Source organism: Diorhabda sublineata, chromosome Y (genome assembly GCF_026230105.1).
Source record: "Diorhabda sublineata isolate icDioSubl1.1 chromosome Y, icDioSubl1.1, whole genome shotgun sequence".
Taxonomy (NCBI): Eukaryota; Metazoa; Arthropoda; class Insecta; order Coleoptera; family Chrysomelidae; genus Diorhabda; species Diorhabda sublineata.
Genome location: NC_079486.1, coordinates 5,868,022 through 5,886,766, shown reverse-complemented (window position 1 = coordinate 5,886,766; position 18,745 = coordinate 5,868,022). Strand labels below are relative to the sequence as shown.

The 18,745-nt window shown below is 32.2% G+C and overlaps 1 protein-coding gene across 1 annotated transcript; it reads right to left on the bottom strand.

Moving 5' to 3' along the window:
- Window positions 1–17,555: 17,555 nt before the first annotated feature.
- Window positions 17,556–18,376, bottom strand: LOC130451914 (proteasome subunit beta type-5-like). Its single transcript, XM_056791268.1, has 4 exons — window positions 18,245–18,376; window positions 17,993–18,191; window positions 17,747–17,940; window positions 17,556–17,693 (listed from the first exon to the last, which is right to left on the bottom strand). Exons 1-4 carry the CDS (start codon window positions 18,374–18,376, stop codon window positions 17,556–17,558), a joined length of 663 nt encoding a protein of 220 aa, XP_056647246.1.
- Window positions 18,377–18,745: the final 369 nt, after the last annotated feature.

The window sequence follows — 18,745 nt, the reverse complement described above, 5'->3', positions numbered from 1 at the left end:
AACTAAGACTAATATATCACTTGAACAATATCTAAACACTCAAAAATATTTCACTCCAACAAATCTATTAAAAATGCTTTTTTAGTATTTAGTAAACAAAGGCAGCCATTTTATCGCAAACGAATACAGATACATAACGATTTTGCTTAGCTTATTTATTTTCATAAACTTTTTCATCAAAATTAGTTTCTTGGTCTTGAAAATATTTTTATTTAGGAAAATAACGATAAACCTCCAAGGAAAAAATCATGTCTAGTTAAGACAGTGGAGTCAGAGCACTGAATGAAAACGTTAGCCCTCCAAAAAAGAAGAAAGTAAGATTTGATCTCGAAAATATATCTATTTTCACTTACAACAAAACCACAAACTGAAAAATCTGACAAGATGCTTTCAAGAAAAACATTAATCCGATTTAAATCCTTTAGACCTACAGCATCCAGTCAAAATTCTCCACAAACTAATATAAATAGAGAAAGATCATGGCGACTTGATTCCGCAAGTCTACCGACATCGAATCTGTATAAGATACCGATGGAAATAAATGAAAAAAACCATTTCGATATGGTTTCGCAAGCCTATTACCATTCAGAGACAGTAGTGTACAAATTGAAGAAAAATAACGATATTCTTCCACGAAGAACATCAATCCCGTTTGACGCAGCAATGCCGTCAACATCTTATGAAAATAAATCAAAAATGGGTCTTTGTAACTGCTTGAATTTAAGATGCCATGGTTGCTTTGGAGAATGCTTAAAATGTGCTTCTAAGAAATGTGGACCAGAATGTAAGTTTAACCGACCGTTTTACATTAACAGAATCATTTATTTACATTCTGAAAAGGTTATCACAGACCCTTTGTTGAAGTAAAAATCTTAATTGTGTTTTCTAATTATTTTGAAGAAAAATGTTTATATATGTGTTTGAAATTGAAGGTATGTAGATTATTCATTCATATAAGATATACATGAATTTTTTTATAAAAATTTCAAACCTCGTTGAGCTCCAAAACTATTGATACGTTTACCTCTGTGTCCTTGCTGTTAATAAAAAAAGTTGTTTAAATAACTTAAGCAGATGAAATAAATTATTGTTAGTAATTTTTTCGTGTATAGATATAGTAATAATAGTAATAAAACAACACTGCCTATTGACATGTGCAGTGTTGCCGTTTCAGTTGGGAGGCGGGAAATTCAAACAAGAAAAGCCTTTTACATTAGCCTACAGAATGTTGTTATTGAGTAGAGAGTGAGTTTACTAATTCAATCAACTGATGATCTTAAATCAAATTATTCTCGGTAATATTTTTTTGTTTTGTACAAAACACATAGAGACTAATGGAGAACATTGAAACAGGTGTCAGACAGTGTAAAAGTGAGTGTGGTAATAGTAGTACATGTCTTGGATTTCTCAATGTGAATATTCTTCTAGTATCTTTTAAGGACTTTTACTTTTGTGAATTGTTCATTTAACAAATTTTGGGCAGCTGAGTGTATGTCCTCAGTGTTGATTCATTGTACAATCAGCCAATCAATATGTATATCATAAGTTTTTAGATATATTTATTGTAATTAAATAATTACCTCTATTATTCGATTCACTTTCCCCATTTTGTATTCTATAAGCATCTTCATTAGCCATTCGAAAGTATGATCTGATGTGGAATTTTCAATATTGCCAATCATTTCCGTAATGCTTCTTTGACACTTCTCAATTTGTCACTGTGCAATCCAATTCAGGTTTGAGTTTAATATTGTAGGTATCTTCGGTTCCATTTTCCATTTCTTCACACCTATACAATTCGAAATTATGTATGATTGTAACATTCAAGTTCAGTTCAAATGATAAGCATTCTCACCTCTTATTCGAACTCGGTTTATAACCAAGTCCATAATTCTATATGCTTTTAAAGTTATTCCATTTATGTTACAGTTTCCAGAAAAGTTTTTTGTTCTAATGAATTTTCGTTTTTAGTTTCGTAATCCGAATTATTTATTTATACAGTGAAAAGTCTCGGACCTATAACTTGTTGTTTTTAGTATTATTAGAATAAAAATATCCTTTTTATTGTTATAACTTAATATAAAGACAGATATGCAATAACCTAAACTGTCTAATATCACTAGGAGCCAACTTCACAGCGTACTAGCATGTTGCCATTTTAACTTTCAACACAAAAAATATTCTATGCAACGTTGTAAAATATTATTTTTGTTATAATACGTTGTCTAACATATACTGTAATAACATTGTATAAAGAATATTCTTTATACAATGGTTATACTATTATTACTCATATAGGTAAGACTCCTATATGGACAGTTGGTATTACATATATGTCTACATATTTTCATTTTATTTGTTAAATCATCGTAATTATAGCGGTTTTATTTCGTGATGTACAACGCGAAAAATCGTTTTTTTCTTAAATATACGTAAAGATATCATCAATTGATGATTTCGATTGGTTAACGAGATAAACATTTCAAAGTGCTTAAATTTCAAAAGTCAACAATTGTCAAAAATATTTTTTTAAGTGAATGAAAGTAAGACGGTTAATAAGTGTTATTTGTATATTAAAATTGTAGAAGTTTTAAAATGCCGTCGACTTTGAGTAAAGAAACCAATTTGTATTACAAAAATTTGGTAGTGACAAAATTCAATAACTGGTTGAAAATGGTTAAGGAGAAGAAAAAACAAACTTATCAAAACCAAAACTCAACGGTATCGCTCCAAGCTCCAAAGGAGGAAAAAGATGCTAACGATACGAAGATTATCGTGACTCCTGCAGATAAGTTCGATGCATCACCACCAATGAACTGTAGCGACGCCAAAGTATAGATACCTGCCCGACGTGAAAGATCCCCTGGATCTATCTGACAAATGGTATTGTTGGATGAATCCAGATGGGAGGTTTAATAGATGCGAAATCAAGGAAGAATCGATCGACGATAAAGAAAAGGAGCTGATGATATTTAATAAATATAACGCGGGTAGCATCGTCTGGGCGAAAATCGAAGGTTATCCATGGTGGCCAGCTATGGTGGAAGATGATCCGGAAATCGAGAATTATTTTTGCTTGAAAGATTCCTTAGAACCGGTAAGTCTAATATTTCTCTTGGTCACTTTCATTAGGTTAGTGTTCTAAGTACCATTTTTTTAGTTCATTTTGTTTTAATATCGAAATTATTAAGTTACCTTATATAAAGGGTGATTTTTTTACTTATTCCAATATTTCATTTGGAGTGGAAATCGAAATAAATTTCAAGTTACCTTAAATAGAGTGCGATTCTATTTATCAACTGAAAGTGGAGAGTGGGAAATTTGTAAACTCGTATACAGCTTTATTTTTTTTTAATTTGTAAATTTTGATGGCCATATACAGGGTGATTAATCGACTTTTTTTCGTAATATATTTCGATAAAATTCTTGAAACGACACAAGGTATTCGATCTATGGAGTTAGTCACACTGTGACGGATAACGATTATTTTCAGACGCACTACCACGTGACATTTTTCGATTCCGGCGCGGTGACTAGATCTTGGGTGAAGGCCGAAAATTTGAAACCGTTCTTGAAAAATATCGACGATAACCTTGTGCTGAACGATAAATTCAATAAACTCAAACTCAGGATGGACGTAGCCGTCAAACAGGCTAAAGAAGCCGTCGAAATGAAGCTGCTCGACAGACTGAAAAAGTACAGCTTCATATATAGATATGCGTAATCTTCGAGAAACACGAAGCGACAGAGATACGCGAGTGAGGATGGCGGCGGTAAACAGAAGAAACACGCGAAGTTGGGTGATGAGACGGAATCTTCGGCGGAAGACTACGAAGAAGAAGAAGAAGAGGAGCAAGAAGTAGAGGAGGATGAAGAAGAGAAGGAGGATGAAATATGAGAATAGCAGAAAGATACTTTTGAGTGATGGTGTCGTGATTTGAAGGAAAAATGTTCGTTCTAATTTTTGATAAAAATTTGTTAATTTTCTCAATAAAGTTTGTTATAAAATCTTTTTTTTTTTTTATTAATTTTATGCAAATAATTTTTTATAACTAATTTCAACAGTTTCAGCCTTATCCTTAAATAAAAAAATAAAATTCACATATAACAGAGGAAACAAATAGAGAAAAAATCGATATTTATTAGAGTAGTCTGGGATACAGTTCTCACTCACCTCATCAACATTTCAGAAGGAGCTGTTATTATACCGATACTCAATCGGTTCATCCTATACATGCCTCTATGGTTGGTAATAGTTTGAATGACACTGCCCCGCTGGTATACTTTCGAAAGCAAATATGCTTAATATGGATCCAGCTTGAAAAATATGTGGGACACTCCCATCGGGTTTCGGAATAACCACCACAGGGGAGCCCAAGTCGATAGTGACAACAATTTCAAGCTGCTCATACAATAAAGGAGTGAACAGTATAAAATAGAACAACAATGAAATTGTATTAAAACATACATATAAAATAAACGAAGTAAAGCTAAATCCTAAAATATACACAGATCTTCTTTGAAATAAACAAATTTAGTTCTGTTTAGAGGTTGAGTAAATACAAAAAGATTATTATTATCTTTGGAATTTACATAATCTAAATATAACTCAGTAAATACAGGGTGATTTTATATTCGACCGACAATGCTTTACCACAGAGAGATATCAATAAATGATTCATTTTGATATAGGAATGTGAATCCTTACGTGGCCTAGTTGTTGAGACTGGAGCATATTTTGTTTTAAATTGTCTGAATATTTCTAGTTGAAAAACTAATAACCTTTTATGGAACTAAAACGATCTTTCTTTTTTCTTAATTTCAAAACTTTCCCATTTTCTGAACAATTCTCTTGTTCATTGGCAAACAGAAACATCATCTAAATAGTTTTAGTTTGCAAATAACAAGGTATAAGACATCAATCAATACAAAATATAAGTCAAAGTTTTAAAATTTCTATACAAAATCTGTCTCACTGGGATTTTCTAGAAAACCAAAATAACTTCACAATTTTCAATAATTATTTTTGTCCGTACATTAAAATTAGGATTTAGTTACATATTCACTGAGAAGTTCAATCAAGACAGATAAAGTGTGTTAAGTAAATGGATTACAAAAACATTTGTGTGAAGATCAATTATAGAAACGAGCACTATTATACAAAATCAGAAACAATTTTTCTATATAGAGAAAATTCTAATTTCAAATTAACTTCTGTTAACAATGTGATTTTTAATTATAAGAAATTTTTTGATCAAGAAAAATGGCAAGTAACAAAAGCAGTTCTATACGATTCTCATTATATTATTATCGAAAAAATTTGAGAGCATTCATTTGCTATTTTTCAAAGAGCATAAACTAGAAAATAATTATAATAATAAATTCAAATTGTTCACAGTATCTAGTACAAGATGAGTAATTATTGAACTTACCACTGAATTTTAGAGTTGTTCTAATTCAATCAGAGTAATGATAGTCTTTCCTTTAAGAAATAATCCTTTGATAATTTGCAGTTATTACAAATACCAAAATCAGTTGATATCTTATAAATCACTTCTTCCTGTAGTTTTTTGTATCTTTCGACCAAATGGATCAAATTACATATTTTGTTCAATACCTTTAGTGAGTTACTAATTCAATCAAATAACCATCTGATATCAAATTATACGCAGTAATATTTTGTTTGTTTGTTTGTTTTGTACAAATCACATAGAAACTAGAGGAGTACATCGAAACCGGCGTCAGACAGTATAATAGTGAGTGTGGTGGTAGCAGTAGGTAGTAGTAAATGCAGCACACAAATTGTCCTCGCGTACTTTATGAAATAATCAACACTTTTCCATTCAATCAAACGTTTATTCCATAATTGTATCCATTCGAGTTAAAGATCATTATTGGAGGTATCTTCGGCTCCATTTTCCGATTCTCCATACTTATACAATTCTAAATTATGTATGATTGTATCAATCAAGTTCGGAAAGAAATCATTTTCATTAACGTTTCAAACGATAAGCATTCTCACATCTTATTTGAACGTTTTAGCTAGTCTCCCTTATAATCTATAATATCTCAACCAAGTCACATACAATCAAAACTTTTCAGAACAGTTCTCCATTACTCGTTTAGTTCGATTTTCACATATAATGTTTAATTTGTACAAAGTGATTAGATTGGTTAAATGGTAATTGCCTTAAAAATACTTATTTAAAAACAAGTGATAAGACAAAATTCATTTATTAATAATTTATAATAATAAACATCTCAATGCAAAACTTATTTTTATTAGGTTAGTTTAGAATTTTTAAAAGAAGTCCCTAAGAAGGCAAAACCGAACCATAAGTACATTGCTGATTATTTGAAATATGGTTTTTGTGGTTACTGGCACAGATGACAACCTGCTACTTCAGTGTGTTTTATGTTTCGAAGTATTTGCTGATGAGAGTATGAAACCTTCAAAACTGTAAAGACTTTTCACAAAAAAAAAACATATGTATTTCTTTCAGTACAAAGAAAAAGAATTCTTAAAGTCAAACTCAATAACGAAAACATCAATTTCTGGTGAGAAAAATAGACAAGCTACATTTGCATCTTATCGCCTATTCATATTGATATCTAAAAAAGGAACAGAACACTTTGTAGGTTAGAATCTGAAGTTTCATTCACTGAGAAGGAAGAAAAAAAATCGGCCAAATTCACTGTCACAGTTTAAATAAAACAAACTTTTCACTTCAACTTGATGAAAGTACTGAAGTTGCTGGCCAGGCTAATCTATTAGCCTTTGTTTTTTGTTTTCACATTACTTTCATCTTGTTTTTGACTTAAATTGACTAATAATTATAATAAATAAGCATATCCTCATTAAAAACCTATATGTTTGTCTCGATTTGTTGGTACATGTCTATAGTAAATTTGTATTCAAATAAAACTAGTATTTGATATTATTTCTTTCAAACATTCTATGCTAGATAAAACAAAAACATAAATGAATACACCTACATAGCAATGTTGCCTAGCTTATATTTTTTCATAAACATAAGCCAAAATTATTTTCTTGATCTTTGTTTAGATCAATTGTGGGAAATATTGTCCATTATCCAAATTTAGTGAGAACTAGAGCCACATTCTTATTGGTTTTTAATAATATTACGATGTATAAATAAATATTTTTGAAACGTAACATGCATCCAGATAATGAACAAATAAATTGTAAAATTTGACAACATTGAGGTTTACTGTGAGTTGGCTTCAGTTATATTCAAACATGCCAGCTGGGTTAATCTTTTTTATTCGTCCGTCCAAGGTCAAAGTAAACCAAAGTTTCAAACAAAGGAACTTCGGAATTCATTATAATGTTAGAAACGGAATTGGTATCTAGTTGGAAAACTTACTTATGTTTAAGTTTTATACGTGAAGATTAAGTGAATGTAGTTTATGTAATGAAGTAAATTTTGACTGAAAATGTATAAATTTTTAAAATTTTGATTCTTATAGTAGGTATGTACAATTATTTTTCACATTCTCTACACCTTTAACTAAGTAATTTGATAAAAATACTCACGTACACACCACAATGTTTTATGTTGATGAATATGCTTTTAAGGTGTTGGCAAGTATTAGAATATCTTTTTTAATAACAAGTATAGGTACTACACCAATACTGGAAGTAGTTTACAAATAATTTATTTTTAGATAAAGGAGCGTGATTTCTCATTTACCAAAATGGCCTCTAATAAAAAAGAATTGTATGTACTCTAACACATTTACTAATTTCGCTATGGTAGCTTGATCTGAACTGGGCCTGGAAATTTGGAGTGTAACGTCTGTGAATGTCAAGTTACAAAAAAAGAATTAGATTATTGAAGTATCAACAAGAGAACCGCATCTACCCGGCTTTGAAGATTTTTGCAGTGATTCTATCATTTAGGAAATATTTTTGGAAATTTGATAAAACAGTCCCCAACTACACATTTTTTTATAAATATTTACCTGTATATAATGATTGATATAATAGGAGCGTTTGGATGGATTCACATGGGGACCTTTAGTAGTTTTGGAGTACCTACCTTATGGAATTGCAAGATAAAGATCATTCAAATGAACTGTGGTATTTCTGCACAATAAATAAATGATAGAAAAGATCCTCGTATTGTTCTGACACATGTTACTTGTTTTATTCATATTTCTGAGGTAAGAAAATAAAATATTGAGTAATTTTTGATTGGTTTGATTTAAAGAGACTCCACCCCAATTGTGAAGAATAAGTAACTTGTAGTTTACAATGAATTGATGAAAAATGTTGCCAGTGAGTTGATATTTGTCTAAATATTAATATTTTTCTAATAAATTTACTCTTAATCAAAATAATTAGTAGTTGCTCATCAATATTTGATATTAAATCATATATTTTGTTAAGTATTTTAGGTGACTTCCTTTGAAAATCTCAAACTAGTCTGAAAAAAATAACTTTAGCAATGTCATGTTTCCATCAAATTATTGTCTTACCAGTTTTTGAATAAGAACTTTCAAGTCACTTACCATTTCATCACTTTGTACAAATTCAACACTATATCTGCCAATGAAACTGAATGAGTAATGAAGAATTTTCCTGAAAAGTCCTGTATGCATATGACTTGGTTGAGTGTAAATTTAGCTTAGCGAATACATTGTAATGCAACTTAATGGTTTATTGCACTCCATGTCTAAGGTATTTTAGAGTTGTTGAATATTGAAGAAACATGTTTGTTTGAATTGGGTGAGGTAATGCCATTTCTACTGATACATACCCACACACTTTTGTTTTATTTTTTTAGCTTCTCAACAACCAGTTGAAAGTATATTGTTATCAAGTCATTCTAATGGAAGCAAAAACGTTGAGAGAACGAAAAGGGAACAGTATTCTTTTCAAAACAAGTCCTAAACATCAAAATGTAGGCTTACAGCTGTCCTATGGAAGGTATCTAGTTTATATTAATTATATGTATGAAGAATTTTGAGTGGACCACATTTCTAAATGTTTTCGCACATTTGTTCTTAGCTTTTCAACTCTCTGTCATCCTTTACTGTTACGAGATATATAGAATAATTGTAGATAAGTATAATTTTGAATATGCCTCTTTCTGTTACTCCTTTCAATTTTGTTGGTACATGTCTTCTTTCTCCCTCGATGTATTTTTTATAGATTATCTTCTTAAGCAGAAGATCAAAATTCATTATTTTCATTATTAAAGTGGAGTTTATCACTCCACTCTATCATAATCCTTTTTTTTCGTGTTTAAAACTCATCAGATTGATTCCTTATCATATATAGCTGTCATAACAACTCCTGATCTCATTTTTTACATTGCTGACTTGCTGTACTATTATGACAAAAACTTTTTGTAAATTACTGACATCCAACCCAATTTTACTTAGAAAATTGTTGAATTGTTAAACAAGATATTTTCTAAAACGACTCATTTCTTCAATAATTCACTTTATTTTCTTCAATTTTCCTGATTTTCATGTCTCTTCTTATTTTAACTTATGCAAGAAGTTATAACTTCATAACTTTCACAGTATGTATTATATCTTAAATATTCATATTATTACAAGAATTCATGCGATTAAAAAAAAGTAAAGGTGGTAGGAAGCTTTTGATTTTTTATAAACATCGCTAGAGTGTAGATTTTCTAATGATATATAATTTGTTTCGATATCTTTTTGCTAACCAGAGTTGTAATTGGACCATTTCGACGAAATTCCAAGTTGCATGATTTGCGAAATTTATCAGTGTAAAGGTGGAAACAATGTAACGTCTTTTTGTGATGGTTATTGAGCAGCTGTTCCTCTTTATTTATCGAGAACAGATATTAATACATATTTCCATAATGCAGGTACTACAGATGAATTTCTTCTAAATTTTAATGATTTATTTAATATACTTAAATCTCGTAATAGATTGGCAAAATAAATATTTTAAAAAACCACTTGGCTCAAGAACAAATTATTATTTTCAAAATTACCTTAAATCACATATTTCGAAATATTTGTAGTAATGTGAAGAGCCATGATGAGGAAAATGATGCTGAAAAGAAGTAAGAATGCTTATCGTTTGAAACGTATATGAGCATGATTTCTTTCTGGGCTTGAATGGTACAATCATACATAATTTCGAATTGTATATGTATGAAGAAGAATTGGAAAATGGAGCCGTAGATACCTTCAATAATGATCTCAAATCTGAATGCATATAATTATAGAATAAAACGGTTGATTGGATTGCATAGTGACAAATTGAGGAGTGTCAAATAAGCATTAAGAAAACGAATGACAATATCTGGGTGGCGGGAGGCGCTAGTGTCTATAGAATTGAATTTAATTTGGCATCTGGCCAGCAGGGTGCGCTAGTGTCTATGGAACCGTGTTTAGTTTGGCGTCTGGCCGGCTGGGGCGCTACTGTCTATGGAATCGTATTTAATTTGGCGTTTGACTGGCAGGAGGCGCTTGTGTCTATGGAACCTTGTTTAGTTTGGCGTCTATGGAACTGTATTTAGTTTGGTGTCTAATTGGCGGGGGGCGCTAGTGTGTATAGAAATAGTCAACCTTGAAGTACCTAGCGGCTGCAAGTTGATCTTGGTAAAAATACTATTTGTGTTTGATTTCTATACACACCAGCTCCTCCTGCCGGTCAGATGCCAAACTAGACACGATTCTATAGACACTAGCCGGCCTCTGCCGGCCAAACGATAAACTAAAACACTAACTAGCGCCATCTAGCGAGGAATAGTCGAACTGAAAGTACTTAGCGGCCGCAAGGTACTTCCAGGTTGACTATTCCTCGCCAGATGGCGTAAGTTCGTGTTTGGTTAGTTTGGCGATCGGTCAATAGAATCGTGTTTAATTTGACGTTTGGCTAGCGGGAGGCGCTAGTGTCTATGGAATCTTGTTTAGTTTGGCGTCTGGCCGGCAGAGGTCGCTGGTATCTACAGAATCGTATTTAATTTGGTGTTTTGCTAGCGAGAGGCGCTTTTGTTTATGGAACCGTGTTTAATTTGGCGTCTGGCCGGTAGGGGGCGCTAGTGTCTATAGAATCCTGTTTTAGTTTGGCGATTTGTTGAAATAGATTTATATGTCTATAGAATCGTGTTTAATTTGACTTCTGGCTAGCGGGAGGCGCCAGTGTCTATGAGAATTTGTTTAGTTTAGCGTTTGGCCCGCTGGGGGCGCTATTGTCTATGGAATCGTGTTTAATTTGGCGTTTGACTGTCAGGAGGCGCTAGTGTCAATAGAATGGTCTTTTAGTTTGGCGATTGGTCGACAGAGATTGACAGTGCCTATAGAATCGTGTTTAATTTGGCGTTTGGGTAGCGTGAGGCGCTAGTGTCTAGGGAATCTTGTTTAGTTTGGCGTCTAACCAGCAGGAGGCGCTACTGTCAATGGAATCGTGCTTAATTTGGCGTTTGGCTGGCGGAAGGCGCTTGATTCTATGGAACCGTGTTTAGTTTGGCGTTTGGCCGGCAGAGGTCGCTGGTGTCTACAGAATCGTATTTAATTTGGCGTTTTGCTAGCGAGAGGCGCTTTTGTTTATGGAACCGTGCTTAATTTAGCGTCTGGCCGGTAGGGGGCGCTAGTAACTATAGAATCGTATTTTAGTTTGGCGATTTGTTGAAATAGATTTATATGTCTATAGAATCGTGTTTAATTTGACTTTTAGCTAGCGGGAGGCGCCAGTGGCTATGGGAACTTGTTTAGTTTGGCGATTGGCCCGCTGGGGGCGCTACTGTCTATGGAATCGTGTTTAATTTGGCGTTTGATTGGCAGGTGGCGCTAGTGTCTATAGAATCGTTTTTAATTTAGCGTTTGGCTAGCGGGAGGCGCTACTGTCTATGGAATCTTGTTTAGTTTGTCGTTTGGCTGGCAGAGGGCTAGTGTCTGTAGAATCGTGTTTAGTTTGGCATCTGGCCGGTAGGGGGCGCCAGTGTCCATAGAATAGTGTTTTAGTTTGGCGATTGGTCGACAGAGATTGATAGTGTCTATAGAATCGTGTTTAATTTGGCGTTTGGATAGCGGGAGGCGCTAGTGTCTATGGAATCTTGTTTAGCTGGGCGTCTAACTGGCAGCGGGCGCTTTTGTCTATGAAATCGTATTTAATTTGGCATCTGGCCGGCAAGGGGCGCTAGTGTCTTTGGAATCGTGTTTAGTTTGGTGTCTGGTCGGCAGGGGGCCCTGGTGTCTATAGATTCGTGTTTAGTTTGGCGTTTGGCCGGTAGAGGTCTCTAATATCCACAGAATCGTATTTAATTTGGCATTTTGCTAGCGAGAGGCGCTAGTGTTTATGGAACCGTGTTAAGTTTGGCGTTTGGCCGGCAGGGAGAGCTACTGTCTATGAAACCGCGTTTAGTTTGGCGTCTGGCCGGCTGGGGGCGCTAGTGTGTATAGAAATTAAACACAAATAGAATTTTTATTTAATTCAACTTGCGGCCGCTAAGTTTTGTTAAGACTGGTATAAGGGTCCTATTTACCCTTTCCACTTCTCCATTACCTCGTGGGACTTCACAAGTTGTTAACACATGTTTAATATTTTCTTCTCGACAATATGATTCGAATTTTTCTGAACGGTACACGGATCCTCTGTCAGATATTATCCTTGACGGGTACGTTTAAAATATTTTTTATTTTTTATTAAGAACTGATATATTTCTGTACCTGCTTGCATAAGCTAATTACCAATGATATTTTAACAAAATTGTAATTATTATATTTGTTGCGGATAGAGTTCAATATTTTATTTCTATGAACAAAAATGTTTTATTTTCAATTATTTTATTATTCTTATTGATATTTTTATATGACTATAACTATTATATTAGTTGCTAATGAAGTTCAATATTTTATTTTTAGGAACCGCAATATTTTTTTTATTATTCTATTTTTATTGATCTAATTATATTTCTATAATTTTTATATTAGTTACGGATAAAATTCAATATTTTATTTTAATCAACCAAAATGTTTTTTTTTTACTATTTCATTATTGTTACATGATTCTACTTTTTTTCATATTAGAATATATGTATTATCTAAACCAAATAAATAGCTAAATAATAAAGTTAATTTAACGAGATTCTGTTTTGTTAATCGTTAATCGTTTAATTATTTTATTTATTTTAATACTACTAATTTCATTATCACGGAGCATTATTTAAGGCATTACTATACAGTTATTTTCAAATTCAAGCGAATACCCTCTATAATCAGCGCCAACTATTTACCCATCAAAAATCAGCTCACATTTTTTAACCCAGAGACGTTACTCCTTCTCTACACTTGAAGGTTATCGTTGTATTTCCCAATCTGCACAATAGTCTTTTCTCTATGAATGTTGTTAGTCTGGTAGCTTCGAATCGAAATGGTCTTTCTTCATTTATTTCAGTTGCTGTCTCATTTTTACACGTTTTTTGTAAACTTGTGGTTTGACAGTAAACCTCAATGTTGTCAAATATTTATTTATAAATCGTAATATAATTAAAATCATTATGATCTGGCTTCAGTTCTCACTAAATTTGGTTAATGGGCAATATTTTCCACAATTAATCTAAACAAAAATAATTTCAAGACCAAGAAAATAATTTTGTTTTCGGGCAAAAAGTTATGTTAAATTTGGAGCTATTAAACCGGGTACTTCTTGGCAGTGTTTAGACTCAACATTTGAAAGGTATTTATTGTCTGATGGAAAAATGTTGTTAATGCATACTTATTGCTGATTTTGTAATAAACATTAGTCTGAAAGATATGCTTCATCCAATTTTCATAAATTTAATTATTTTACTCACCTGAAACTTTCAAGTGCTTCTGAAAGTGTGAATAACTCTTTTAACCAAACAGAAGAATGTTCTTATAATGTCATTGTTATTTAGGTTCCAAAAAAACTTTGCAGGAAATCTCAGCAGTTCTGTTTTCAATACACCCTAGAGGCCAAAAAAAATATGAGTATTCTGAAAAATACAGTGGCTCTTCAAAGAAAAAATATTAAGCCCCTCCATCAACCTGATCTAAAGTAAATTCCTCAAAATCTCTGGTATCAGTTTTAAAAGAAAAATCTTTGATTATTGAAAATGCCGAAAAAACCTTGTTGGTAAGTTCAATTTTCTCATAAATAATAGATTTTCTATAAACCGATTATCAAGAAATGTATTTTAATAACTATTTTGTTTCATTTTGAAAAGAATGCTGAAAGCAAGAAGTAAAGGATTCTCGAGTTAAGGATATTTTGCTGTAATATTAAGTTATGCATTGCTAAAGCAAAGAAGCTTTAAATGCTCTAAAACCAAAAGAATTTTGTGACAGGGAAATTGTATACAATTTGATTTGGGATGAAATTGCAATAATAAGACGAATTGAATGAAGAAAAAAAATTTACAGGATATGTCGACATTGGAACAAATGTTAAAACTGATGAATTACCAGAAGCAAGGGACCTGTTGGGTAATTCTTTTTACAAGGACTTTGTGGTAGTGAAAAGGCTAATTTAATAAGAGAATGCGTCGAATTTATTCATGAAATTAGGGACAGATTTCTCAAATTTAAATTCATCATTCATCTGCCATTTGTACAGGTTTAAAAAACTAGCTGACGTTTATATCGCTGGGGTGGAAGTATTTAATAAAACGTACAAAGTAAATGATACGTCTCAACCCTTTTCACTGAATGCGAAATGAATGAATTACTTGTAATTTGCCATCATGTCGATCGGAGCTGCAACATTTATTGCGAACGAAATATATTGCTTGTATGTGGAGAAACGCTCACAATCGTATTCCTACGGAAATGTCACCACTAGAATATGGATGGAGAAATGTGGATGGAAAATTGGAGCCAACTTGGTTTCTAGGAAACCAACTTCCTGAGGCGTACGAAGACATCGTTATAACACCTGACATTTTAGGAGATACTTTAGATTCAGGTACGTTCTCTTTTCCATATTATACTATCACATCATAAATATAACATTATAATGTATCATAACCATTCTTAGTTACAGAATCACGAGATGACGAGGACGTCCTGGAAGTTGAAGTGGAAACAAACTTCAAAGATGAGTCTAAATGAGATGAAGACTAAAATATGTATTTCAAATTTCAATGTTTTGTAATTTATTATAAAGTGTAATGATCTATTTTTAATTTTATATTAATAAATTATCCAATTTCTGTACGTAAATGCGGATATATTATTTCTAAATTTCCATCAAAATGGTCAGACTAGCGATATCCCTCCATATAATTGTCAGATTATTATTCAGGAGGACTATGACATCAACTTGACCCTCCTGCATAAAAATCTGACACGCTGGAGTATGTCAAGGTTACCTTTTTTACATATACAAAAATATATTATGAGTTTGTGTCATCATTTTTTTCAACCGCTCGTTACGGCCAGCCCCCTTGAATTAATCGCCAGATTAATATCTAATAGTTACCAGAAACATAATACATGGTAGAGGTACATTAAAGGATGCAAGGATTCTCCCTATATAATTTTCTGATACTCTCGAGTCATTTCAAAAATCCCCGCCACTCATGTCTATCAAATAGACATATAAACGTGTTAATTTCCGTGAGATAACGAATATAAAAATCAAATATCTCTTGAATTTAGATCAATACTTAAGCAGGTATCAATTAATCCGTAACATTAGGTGCTAATTAAATACTTTATTTTATTTTTATGCTGATGACCTTATAAAAGCTGATATTACGAATATTAATACCTAAATGCAAGAAGAGTTTTTTCAACTACAAATTCTCTTTTTTAGTGCATGCTTCTTGGTTGTTCAACATAGAGTCTTGCAAAAATAAAATTAAAAAGATATCCAACGACGCATTTTTAGTCTAACGAATCTTTATTATTTTTTCTAAACTTTATAATCCTACATGAATCGATTATAAATACCTTAATACACGTTTTAAATGATTAAAGACCTTATCTATAGCTTGATTTTGAAACCTACTGTAAAAATTAACAGCAAAACATACTCGTATATCCAATCTGGTTCCCAACATCAAGCATGTTAATAAAGCCACAACCATTTGTTTATTTAAAATTTCCAATAAGCTTGTGCCACTTATAAAATATATAAAATTTTATATCACACAAATTCTCTACTTTACACAAACAGCAGCTTTTCATCATTATTTATTGTTTTAGCAAATTCAAATAATATTTTCCTATCTGACATTTCCAGTTTTTTAACACTTGGTACATATAAAACATTTACATTAATATAACTTATTTTTTCAATTCCTAAATTACTAGTTGCTACTATGTTTCGGACTCCCATGGCTAACAAAAATCATTATTTATTATTTTAGCAATTTCAAATAATATTTTCCTATCTGACATTTCCAGTTTTTTAACACTTGGTACATATAAAACATTTACATTAGTATAACTTATTTTTTCAATTCCTAAATTACTAATTGCTACTATGTTTCGGACTCCCATGGCTAACAAAAATCATTATTTTTAGCAACAGCAATATGTATGAGTTTTTTTATTATTATGAATCTTGAAAAGAAAATCCTTTGTGGTTACCCATATGGGTTTAACACACCAACGTAATGCAAAACAACATAAGAAGTTTGGAGCTAAATCATCTCAGTGATTCTACGTTCCTAAAGTATCTTGAAGTGCCCTTTGCCCGTTAGTGTCTTATTACCTGCCACTCATTCTATTTTGAGATATTGATATTTATAGTGATTTAGTAAGAACCATTTTCATGAATTGTAACGAAGTTTTAGCCAGCTATATTATGAGCGGTTGCTTATTGGGAACGTGGTAATGAAACACCAAAGTGGATTTTCAGTGGTTAGAATTTGTATTAATTCTTGTAAAATTTTTAAATATCATTTACAATAATTATTACAATTCAGAACCACCGAAAATCTTAATCTAATTATTCCCCAGACGATGAATACATAAGTATTCGAAAGTATTAAAGTTATTTCCCGTGGAAATTAAACATATTTTCCGAACTTGTGAATCGTCTGGGACTGAAATTATGGTTAAATACAAGAAATATGTACAAATGTTTAATAATATTTTTTTTACTTACAATAATTAATTAAGAGTAGTTTTTAATTGGCTAGATGTTGTAGTGAGCGATGTTCAATAATGATTGGTTAATTTATGGATAACATTAAGTTGAAATTTATGGGGTAGGTGAGGTTAGTTGGTTGTTAATAGCGTTTATTTTTATAGATGTTCATTAGCCACTCATGTCTATCATGAAGAACTCAATATGCATTATTAATCTACCAAGGTTTTGACAACTAAAAAAAATTACAAAAAAGTCTATTTCTTGAAACTACATATATTGCCCCAAACGATGAATTCATCAATATAGACACTGATGTAAATCATCTATAAATATCTATAACAAATTCTATAAGAGGTTTAATTTTAGAAACAACATATATTGCCCAAAAGGATTAATGCATTAATAAGAAAACTGACTTAAATAATCTTAGTGTATTTTATTTGAAACATTTTTCAAATACAAATTACATAAAATTAGATCAAGCACTTATAAAATTTATATCCCACTTATAACCTGAATCCAATACACCGAAAGCATAAATTGAACCAGAGCCAATGCTAAATACTTCTCCTGCTGTTCGAAGGCCTTCTGAATCTACATAATAGAGTTGAGGGCCCTGAAAAACTCATTTCCATAAATGTACCTTTGTAAGAAAGATCATTTTCATACCTTTGTATCCCAACCAGCTAACATCATTCCCATAGACAATCCCATTCCCTTATAATTGTAGACCATATTTGCCAATAATTTGGAAGCAGCAGCTACAGATATACGTTCTCTATTCCTAAGATCATATATTCTGCATTGTTTTGCAAGATCCCTATCCCAATATACACAGTCTGCTGCACCCCCAGCTAATGTTCCTAGAAAAATACAAAATTAATGTGATTTATGATTTTTGAGTACTACAATTACCTAATAAAAAATCATTTATCTGAACAATCTTCTTCATAGTTTGGGAGCCAATAAATTGTCCTCCTGTAGCTCTGGAGTCTACTGCAAGAACTACTCTTCCTTCATACTTGAATCCCAAGGTAGTTGTACCATGATCAAAATTCATTTTCAATTCACGTCTCGTTTCATCTTTCGTGAGTATCGTAAAACTATTTGCAGGCTAAAATTAAATAATGCTGGATATAATCTAAATATTATTCAAATGGCTCTTACATCACTTAACGGTGGTACTTGCAAACTCATGTTACAGTTGAAATTGGTAAAAAATTGGTGCAAATCATTTTTATACAAGGAATTTTCAAAGGTAATGTTATCCGATAAACCACAAATTTCGGTTAGACTCATTTTTAATATAATTGCGCAACGTATTGTTATAAAGTTTTTAGCTGCAGAAGGTGTAAAACCGGCCGAAATCTTGAGAAGATTGACTGTACAGTTCGGGGAAAAGACGCGGTCGCGAGCTAGAGTGTTTGCTTGGCATAAACAGTTCGTGGAGGGCCGTGAACGTGTTGAAAATGAGAGCCATGACCGCAGACCCCGCACCAGCATTACAGCGGGCAACATCGACAGTGTTCGTCAACTTGTTGAAGGTGATAGGCGTCTAACAACTTCGGATATTGCAATTGCGATATGCAAGACTTGCATATCGCCGCAAAAGACGACACCTTCCAATGAGAAAAGTGATTCTCCTCCATGACAATGCTCGCCCCCATA

What these genes read in the sequence shown, in the direction of transcription:
- LOC130451914 (XM_056791268.1), bottom strand. Translation starts at nt 18,376, where the DNA reads ATGAGTCTAACCGAAATTTGTGGTTTATCGGATAACATTACCTTTGAA. An exon ending in GATAAATGATTTTTTATTAG is followed by an intron (nt 17,941 to 17,992) that starts GTAATTGTAGTA and finishes GTATTTTTCTAG; the next exon opens with GAACATTAGCTGGGGGTGCA. An exon ending in TAGCTGGTTGGGATACAAAG is followed by an intron (nt 17,694 to 17,746) that starts GTATGAAAATGA and finishes TGAGTTTTTCAG; the next exon opens with GGCCCTCAACTCTATTATGT.